At 38.7% G+C, this 10,344-nt stretch overlaps 2 protein-coding genes across 2 annotated transcripts; one reads left to right on the forward strand and one right to left on the reverse strand.

Moving 5' to 3' along the window:
• The first annotated feature begins 900 nt into the window (after window positions 1–900).
• Window positions 901–5,883, forward strand: LOC130164918 (uncharacterized). Its single transcript, XM_056369915.1, has 7 exons — window positions 901–1,143; window positions 1,237–1,491; window positions 2,201–2,338; window positions 2,485–2,532; window positions 2,815–2,889; window positions 3,437–3,511; window positions 5,876–5,883. The coding sequence occupies exons 1-7, from the start codon at window positions 1,098–1,100 to the stop codon at window positions 5,881–5,883; spliced, it is 645 nt and encodes a 214-aa protein (XP_056225890.1). The 5' UTR covers window positions 901–1,097.
• Window positions 5,884–5,946: 63 nt separating this feature from the next.
• Window positions 5,947–10,061, reverse strand: LOC130164636 (butyrophilin subfamily 3 member A2-like). The gene is made up of 5 exons (XM_056369493.1): window positions 9,122–10,061; window positions 8,585–8,926; window positions 8,061–8,342; window positions 7,628–7,747; window positions 5,947–7,375 (listed from the first exon to the last, which is right to left on the reverse strand). Exons 1-5 carry the CDS (start codon window positions 9,207–9,209, stop codon window positions 6,831–6,833), a joined length of 1,377 nt encoding a protein of 458 aa, XP_056225468.1. The 5' UTR covers window positions 9,210–10,061; the 3' UTR covers window positions 5,947–6,830.
• Window positions 10,062–10,344: the final 283 nt, after the last annotated feature.

Consider the following 10,344-nt stretch of genomic DNA (forward strand, 5'->3'; position numbering starts at 1 on the left):
TGAAAAAGCTTTTAGGTTTCTGTTACCATTTTATATATAGTTTGATTCAGTTTTAATAGCAAAAAAAATCTGGACCAAAATACAAAACTGCTGGAGTCAAGAAAATTTCGGACCAACAAAAAGAGGCATGGACCAAAAAGGTTGAGTAGTTTCGATCTGCTCTTCTCTCCAGAATACTGTAACTTGTACTTGAACCATTGAGTGTTTAATGTTAATTACATTAAAAATGAGCCATAATTTTAATAACAAGTCATTAGAAAACAGTGCAAAAGGTAAAAAGCCTCACTTTTTCTGTTTCCAACACGTGGCCCACACAACCCCCATCTGACCCTGTAACAATGAGGAAATTAATGCCTCAGCACTTTGAATTTGAATGATAACGATCAGCATTGAACGGAAAACAGGGGAAGCTTGATTTTAATTTCTGATTTGATTCTCTTTCCTCTTAATTCTTCCTGTTGCTGACCAACTCTCCATTTTAATACTCATAAAAAAAACATAAAAGATCCTATCACTTGTTTATTGAAGTGATGGCCTAAAATGAGAAAAAAAGAAAACAATGAAACGAGTTTTACGACAATTTTTAAAAATCCTTTTAAACATTTAAAAACATTTAGATTTTTATTATTTATGTATTTATTTTGCATCTTTTCGTCAAAATTGTGCTGTTTAGCAAATCATTTCTCGGACCACTTACAATATTTTTGTGGCCCACAGGTTGGGGACCACTGGTGTAGGCAAAAGTTTAACCTAAAAATAATATGTTTTCTAAGACTAATATGCATCAGAGCAGGTACACTCAATAGTTTTATGTCGGTATGAATTTTTTTCTTTTTTCTTATAGTGCAGTTAATCCATTTTATTGTCTGATTGTCTCCGGTGAAGCATTTCCTCAGGTTGTTCCAAACAGACAGCAGCACTTTGAACATGAGTCCATTGTTGTCAGCTGTGAGGGACTGGAGGAACTGACTGGATGGAGAGTGTTGAGGAAAACCAAAGGAGTTGTTAGACCATGTGCTTCTACCTTGGAGATATCATCAGGACCGTGTGAAATCAAAACTCTCTATAGATCAGACAGTGGAGAATACTGGTGTGAGATGGAAAGAGTGAAGAGGAGCAACACTGTCAACATCACTGTCACTGGTATGCAAATATTAAAACAATAAAAAGTTTGTAAATGTAAACATCTTTTTCAACGTAAAACACAAGAAATGTTTCATAACCTGTGTTGTTCAGCTGGTTCTTTGATCCTGGAGAGTCCTGTTCTTCCCGTGATGAAGGGAGATAATGTGACGCTGCGATGTACAAAGAAACACTCTGACGACGACAACAACGAACTCACGACTTCATTCTATAAGGATGGTGTGTTGCTGGGGGGCAGCTCCACAGGAAACCTGACCCTCCACAGCGTCTCCAGGTCTGATGAAGGACTCTACAAGTGCAGCAGCTCTGGAGCTGGAGACTCAGCCGAGAGCTGGCTGATTGTCACAGGTGAGAGACACTGATGGTTCAAACATGAATAAATCATGATGCTTTGTACCTTGCTATTGCAAATTTAAAGCAAACACTAACCTGTAAATGCATTAAACCTACTTCAGGTTGTAGCTTGGTACGGACTTACGATTGACCTAAGTCACAGAAATATCACATGTTCATTAAAGTCCAAAAACCATCTCAGTGTAGTTTTACATCTCCTCTCTCAGGCTTCTCTCTGCAGCTCTAGTAACAACAGGTCAGTGAGCCAATCAGAAGAGAGGAGGCTCTGAACCTCTCTTCTGACTTGCTGACTGTTTTATGAGTGATCCAATAAAAATTAAGCAGATTTCAGGTAAAAACACTCAGAGAAACCAAATCCTGCAAGGTTTGGATGGTGGGTCCAGGTGGGCGGGGCTTGGTGACTGCTTTGTTGTGACATCACAAAGTTCCAGAAGTCCTGACGGCTGGTTTTAAGGCTCAGTTTCTGAATACAGGCTGTGTGCATTTCTCTGTGGACTGAGGCTTTGATACTTTCACAGTATTAATATAGAAGCTAGAGCTGATCTATAATCACACTACACATGGACACACACCTTTACACTGGAGGAGCTTTCAGAAATTGAAACAGCAATTTTATCAAATGTTTTGTTGTACATATTAAGTATAAAAAGCATGTATTTTACAGCATTAGGATCATGTACATATACTGTTATCTTTCCAACAGCTCATGAAGATCCTCAGCCTGCGTCCCTTCTCTCCCAGCTGTATCTGCTGGTCAGCATCGGTATCAGTGTTTCATTGTTGTCTCTGCTGCTGTTCCTGGGAGTACTTCAATGTCAGAAACATGAAACGGCCACCAGAGGTGCGGAGACTAAGAATAAAGAAACCACTTCAAATTGTAGAATGTGATAATTGTGACAAAAACAGATTGTTCAACATGTGTGATGTACATGTTCCTGATGGCCATTAACCTTTGAACTTATCTTGTTTGATGTACTTTTCGGACAGGTGCCTCAACCTCTCCTTCCTCCCAGTCCTGCTCTTTCCCACAGACAGGTGAGGAACATCAACCACCTTCTTTCAATTTGACTGTATACAGAGTCTTCAGAAAGTTTTCAGATGCCTTCACATTTTGCACACTTCACTCTGTTGTAGATGTAATTGATGAGTTTGCTGCACAAGGCCCATTAACTAAAATGTCAACTGAGAGAATCAGGAGGGAAAAAAGAAAGAGGGACATTTTTAAATCACTATCTCCCAAATTCTTGACACCAAACTTTATATCGCCACATTTCAGTGAGTCTCTTTCATCACACAGTATAAACCTTTATGTTTCAGTGTCTGCAGCAGCCAGCATGGCTGAAGTAAGTCAGACAACATATGCTGCCATCACAAAACCCAGGAAAGAGAAAGGTAATTGACGTGACACAGAAAAGCAGAATGCAATGTGGAACACCTTCAATTAGGTAAAAAAAAATATAGATATATATATATATATGTATATATATTGCCAGTATTAAAGGTGACCTCCCTTCAGTTGAAGCTCGTAGCAGTGCACATGAACAGTCATTGCTTTAGTGTTGCAACCAGAAAATGGTGAAAACCACTGCATGTAGACCTGAAAACAAGGCTTTACAATAATCATCTCTGGATGAAAAGTCACATTTTTTAATAATGTTACATAGGTGAACCCACATGTCTGAGCACCACACAATGGCTATACCGTATACTCTACATCTCCCATAGAAACATGACATTATAATAAAGTATAACAAGGACACAAGAAGAACTGGTGCAGGACACAACCAGCTCGATATTTTAATGTGCAGTGATGTATTTAGTGTCTGTCTCAGCCTTTTAGTAACTCATACTCTCCGTAGTTTGACATTATCTTGCACTTTCTCATTGCCTATAGATATAAACCTGATGCTTGTGTAAATTGTATTTTATTATGTTTCAGTATCTGCAGGGGACAGTGTGGCTGAACAATGTCAGGCAACATATACTGTCATCACAAGACCCATGAAAGTGAAAGGTAATTTGGTTGTCACTTAGAAAAACCAAATGATTATAAAAAAAAAAAACAGATAACAAAGTGAAACTTCTGGCCCAACATAGGCCCGAGTTTGACCCATATACTTCCACATCTGGGTGGAATCCGGCTGTTATCCTTCAACATTTACTTTAATTGGTTCAGATTTGGAAATAGCATCAGACAATCATGCTGTACTGTAAATGGGCCAGTAGAAAACAAGCATGTGGCCCAAGGAAGGGCCGGATTTGTTTCGCTATCTGGAAAAGCTATTAAATGAAAAATATATGACCCAGTGTTAAAGTTGACCTCCCTTCAGTTGAAGCTTGTAGCTTTTAAACGGTTGTTGCTTTGGTGTCACAAACAGAAAATGGTGAGAACTACTCAACTGATATTTATAGAACATTCTTGAAATGACTTTAGACTGTGTCAGTTTCAGAAGCTACAGACGCGTTCATGAATTCAGCTTCTTTTTTAGTCTCAGACAAAAACCACGTGAGGAACCCACAGATGGAAACTCGTAGATGAGTCCCACAGTTCAGAAACTCTTATGTTGGCTGTGAAGCAACAATGCAGCCATCTATCACATTTATTTTTACCACGTACTCTAAACCATGTAGCAGCCTCGTTAGTTGTGCGGTAAGTGAGCAGGTGCACCGGATTTTATAAATGAACAATGGGGCCAGTCTCATAATCAGGTAACTCATGTACTAAAGTTTGACCCTTAATTTCTCACAGATAGATTTTATTCTAGATGCACCTTTGTAACAATAAATAAGAAAGGAAGTAATGTGAACTCATGAAATTATGTAAAAATAGCATGCACATCCAAGTGCATTTCGTCATGTCTATGTAATGTCATTTTGAGCTTTTCACGTCATTTACAACCATTGTGGTCAGGGTTAATTTTAGGGGAAGGTTTAGAGGTCGGGGTTATCGGGAAATTCTGTAAATTATTCACACACCATTTGGTGATACCAGGCTGCAGGACGAGATTAAATTTATCTGCCCAAATTGTGAACAGATGGAATACAGCAACAATTTGAAAAATTAAATTTGAAAAATATTTCAAATTTAAAAAAGAGAGGGTGAGTGTATTATAATCACAAGAAATGGTAGATATCAAGTTGTTGTGACAAGATCAAATGACTAAAGAAGAGTAAACCTTTTTAAGAATGAAAAGTATTCCCCTACTTCACTGCACAAAGTCGTTGAATTGCTTAAGTTCAAATCGAATATTAATTAGGGTATCATCTGCATAATGACGATTTAAAAACACAATTAAGCACGCTGAGTCTCAGGGAACAAATTGAGTACAAGTCAAAAGTTCAGATACAGTTTCTTATTAAGTGTATCCAAACTTTTGACTGGCTCTGTATTTAATAGAAAAACAAATGGGACAATAATTAAGCCGTGTGGTACCCCAGATACAAGAAGCAGGAGGCAATCAGACAAAACTAGTCAGTATTTAAATGCTTGTTTAATCATGTATTTATGTCTGTCTCAGGCTCTCTAAGCGTCTCTCTGTCAGATAAGGACGACTCCTTGCATTTACCTGTTTACCACACCTTAAGCCTGGCTAGGCCTTAATAATTACGCCCACCATGAAAAGGTAGGCTAATAACACTGAGCTGGGCTGCACTCTGTTTTCACTCCTGCTTTGCTAACAATATTTGACCTTTTCAAGTCCATAGCTTTACCATTGAGGACACCACGTTCACTTGGGGGGGAGTTTAGATTTTATAGTGAATGGATATTTTATAGCCTGATTCCAGGATTTTTACTCAATTTTAATTTGTGAATTTTTAGGTCATTAAATTTAAAAAATGATCAATTCCTCTGAATTCCACAGAATGTTATTCTTATATCATGTAGAATAGTTTGAAACAGCATTTCCACTTAAATTGGAAAAAATAGATGAATGAATAAAATCCTGGCTTCCACCAGAATCTCTCACCCATTCATCTTGTTACAGTGCAATCAAGAAACTTATCATTTATTAATGATCATATAGAATTCAGCTTTTACTGTAAATGAAAAATCCACAATTTTGAGATTTCTCTCCAAAACAGAGCCAGGAGTGTCCAGCTGCTCAGCAACAGCACTTTGGTCTGCAGGTACAGAAGAGGATCCCTTCTATTATTCAATCGATTAGTCACGACTGAGGGTAATTCTGGTCTCCAGCGCCTCTTTGCTCTATGTTAACGCCATCTCTGCTTTGCTATAGAGAGAACTAGTGGGAAACGGAAAACTTTTTATATTTATGAGGAGTCTTAATTGATCTTAATAAGATCCAGATTTTATAAGTTTAAGTTAAAATACAACCATCTTTACAGCTATAATCTGAGTGTCTTGTGTGTCTTGCAGGTTGCTGAGAGCAGAGACATCTGACTGAAGTTCTGTCATGTGTGCAAAGGAGGAGGACGACCACAGAGCTGTTACATTAATGCAGGACTCTTTAATGAACGCAGGCTCTCCAAAATATTCTGATCTGTTACAGTTTTAATCGTTTCCATTGCAGAAGGAAAAACAATGGCACATTTCTGTGTTCATAAGAAATAGATTGAGAAACATTTAATGATATTGGAGGTTATGTAAATTTGTAAAGAATAAAGGTGTTGATTCTTAATTAATGACAACGTGTGATTTATTATGCAGCAGAAAAGACCTGAAGAGTTTCAGGTAACTCGAAGCATCAGTGTCTATTTGAAGAGGTGGAGGTTGAAAAGTGGTTAAAGTGGCCGCACTGTGTGACACCTGTTAATGTAATAAGGACCTAAAATGGCAAACCAACAACATCATGTCAGACTATGGTAAGAAAAGAATCACACTGTCAAATACACCTTCCCCATGTGAACTAGTGAAGGAGGAGGATAAATACAGTTGTATTTGAATATGTTTCAAGACAATGTATCACATAAAGCACGTACTATAATGGACCATGTGAAAATTGATTACTATCATGTGAATAAAGTGTGTTACATAATATTTATCATGTAACATTTTCCTTAACAAAACATTAGTGAACAATGAGATAAAAACTTTCAGAACTATTGAATTAACTGAGAAACATTTCAAGCACAACACTGCCACCCAGTGGCCGAACAAATTATGAAACTGTCCAGTAATAAAACAGTTAATACTGTTTTGTATGATTATTGAGATGGTTGTGATGGAATGTTTCATAGATCTGTATGAAATGATCTTTAGTTTTATCAATCTGAAGCATTTGAGGACTTTTTATTAGTCCTCAAATGTGTCATCCCGTCTCTGCTTCAGCTTTCTTTTCTGGCAGCTGAAATGATTGAGTTTGTATTGATCCTTATGACAGACTGCCTCCGAGTGTCTTCTGTCTCTGCTCCTTTATCTCCTCCAGTTGTTTATCAATGTTTTCCTCAAGGTCGACTAACACTTTCTTCTTCTCTGTCAATATAGTGACCCCACAGATTACTGAATTTAACAATGCGTCTGTTTCCTGCTGCATTTTCTTCACTGTGTCAGGATTTGTTTTGGTGTCAAGACACTTGTTTTCATCCAGAGTTTCCTCTGTTGGTGTTAGCAGCTGACTCTGCTTCTCATCGCTCTGTTTCTCAGCCTCATCCAGTTGAAATTCAAATTCCAGGATCTGGTTCTCCAGATTCTTCTTGTGCTCCATTAATAAATTAACCACCCCCACCACATCTTTGTGTTCATCTTCAAGTTCCTTTAACTGTGCATTGAGGTTTGCTTCTCTCTCTTCCAAATCCTTGATTTTCATGCTCTCTGCCGAGACATGTACTGTTTCTCTTTTTTCATCAAACAGAGCGTGGCTTTCTTTGCAGTTACTTGAAGTTCCTGTGGTTGTTGAAGTCGTACATCTGTTTCCTGCTGTAAAGAAACAGTATAAAATTAAGGATTCAGAGATGAGTATGCTTGTGATGCAAGTGCATTCAGATCAGAACAGGAATACAGTCTCTACCATGTTCAAACCAACATGTCCAGGTTCTCAGATCATGCACCACTAACAACTTCTAATCATTGATCCATGAACATTTCTTTATGTTTTATCACTGTCTCTAACAGGAAGCTGTGAAACTCTCCTTGACATTTAGAAAGAAGCAAAATGAAAGACAGACTTACTTCTGTGTTGCCGTCTCCTTTTCCACACAACAAAAACAAGTGCAATAATGACCATGACGACCACCGTCAAGCCGATGGTGATGTGAACAGCAGATCCAGACGAGGTGTTGAAGAAATCACCTGACATGATTAAACACAGAAGTTAGTTAGATCTCAGCTATTATTTTAGGTTAAAACAAGTGTTCATATTGTGACGTCATACATTCCCTCCCGCTGGCTGCAGCAAGGACTACAACCCGTCATTGTTTCCAGCAAAAGACTACAAAGCCCATAGTCAGCGGTGCAGCCAGGACAGTGGGCGCTGCCCAGCTGAATCTAATGAGCTGATTTCTTTATATTTAATAAATATACTGAATTCAAGTTTCCTGCACCCGCGCCTCAAGTGAGAAGAAAAGCTCACACGACATCACAATACGAAGACTTTATTTTCTACCTGGAACATGAATCTGTGTCTCTCTGGTCTGGTTGATGATCTTCTGTTGGACTCTACAGGTGAAGCTGTTGCTGTGTCTCTTCTCCACAGTCACTCTGCTGCTGACAGTATAGAGGTCATCAGGACCTCTGACCGTCTCTGTAGGTCCAGCAGAGAGCAGCTTTCCCTCACCGTCCAGCCACAACAGCTCAGGCTCTGGATACCAGCCTTTAGACTCACACTGCAACACCACCCCATCATTCTCAGTCCTCATCAAGCTGATGATAAGTGAGGAGACTGCACCTAATGATGAAGGGAATAAAGACGTAGTCTAGATTAAAACAAATGGACCAGTTTGTATAATCCAGTCAGAATTAACAGCTGCCACTGACCAGCCATTTAAACTGGGGCAATGTTCTGATTTGTTGAATTGGGAAAAGGAATAAATGAATAAAAGGGAATAAAAAAATGTTGAATGTGGTTCCACAGATCAACTGTCACTTTGAGGTTCTGCCCTGTGAAGTCGGTGTCATGTCTCCACTCACCAACAACAAGCTTTACACTAGACTCTCTGTTCAGAGTTGGAACGAAGCATCTGTACGTTCCCTCATCAGACAGTTTCACTCTGGACAGTTTCAGTGAAACGTCTCCGAGCTTCAGTTTGTTGACGGACACTGACGTTCTCCCCACGTAGGACGGGTGTTTTTTATTCTCCAGTTCCACACCGTCACGCCACACATGCACAAATCTGGGACTCAGGTCAGGTCTCGTCCACTCCACTGTCATGCTTGAAGCGTCCACGGCAGGTTCCAGGTGGCATGGCAACACGACGTCATCACCAACAGCTGCCACTATTGGCTGAGATGGACCAATCACCTGAGACTCACCTGGAAAGAAATGTTAGAGTGCAAGCGGTCTGCATTTGAGACCGTCAAAAACATGTGCATGATGAATCAAGTTCAGAAGACCACGCACACGTCCTACATCTTTTAAGGTCACTTTATGTCTCTGTGTCATTTTGCATCACTTTGTAGTCGTTGTGACTCTTGAATGTCTCACACCCAGCAGCATTAAGGAGTTACCTTCGCAGCGACGTGTTAGGAGAACCAAGACGAGGGTGTGATGGAAAACCAAAGCGCCGATGGCACCGAGTCCTTTCAGGTGAAGCATCTTGGAGTTTTGAACTTTAAGGAAAATGTTGATCCCCAGAAAGGACAAATACAATTTAATTGAGTTTATGCAAAAAATAATCTGTTATCCATTTCAGTTTAATGCAAAACAATAAGTGGTGAAATTACCATTTTTCATTTTGTTTATTTATTGTAACTATGGAAACACAAACAATAAGAAACAGTTGCCGATGAAACTTTCGTATCTTATAAAACAGCACGTAGAGTCACATGTGAAACACCTGTCACCTGTCTAACTTTGCTCATGTGAGTTAACATCCTGTGTTTTCTTTGTTGAGCTATTTTTGACTGACATTATTTCTGGAAACAAAGAAGCTTAAAGTTTTACCACCTTCCATCTTTAGGACTAAGACTCCCTTGGTGTTTAGTCACATGATCATGTGACACAGGTGTTGTATATTCTTAAAATATGTTTACTCACGTATGTGGAGGGCAGAGATGTCACTTCAACAGAATACATTTAAAATGAGTTGTAAATCTGCCACTTTCGTTTCTGTTACTTTATTTGTAAAACACTGTTTCAGTAAATTGGAAGTAAATAATAATAATAATTCTAATAATACATTTAAAGACAGTTTCAGCCTACCTGTCAGGTGGTTCAGTCGCCTCGTCTCAGACACTGAAGTGACTCACTGTCAAAGTCCAGTGAAATCACACAACGTCACATATCCTGCTCTGTTAATCTTTAATTAACACCACTCTGTATCTTTGTAGAGCGCGGCTTATATGACAATTATATTGAACCATTTAATTAATTTTGTGTTTCTATTTTTAGTATGTTTTTATTGTGTTTTCTTTTTGTCTTGAGTTGTGTCTGTACGTGTTTGTTGCTTGTTTCATGTCCACTCACATGTAAATGCAACTGTCATAATAGAGAAGAAAATGGAGTAAATGAAAGATAAAGCATATTTCATAAGATGTATTATTCATTCATTTTGCCTGTTCTCTTTGAGTCCCGGAGCAGGTGTGTCATTTGCTGTATCAAGGAATGAACATATTAGAAAAATAGACATCTGCAGTGTCTACAAATATTGTGTTTTTTCTCTTTCACTTTCCACTTCGACCACATCTCTGAGAAGCCGTCTGCAGACTAACCACAGCATCTCCATGTCTCT

Source organism: Seriola aureovittata, chromosome 23 (genome assembly GCF_021018895.1).
Source record: "Seriola aureovittata isolate HTS-2021-v1 ecotype China chromosome 23, ASM2101889v1, whole genome shotgun sequence".
Taxonomy (NCBI): Eukaryota; Metazoa; Chordata; class Actinopteri; order Carangiformes; family Carangidae; genus Seriola; species Seriola aureovittata.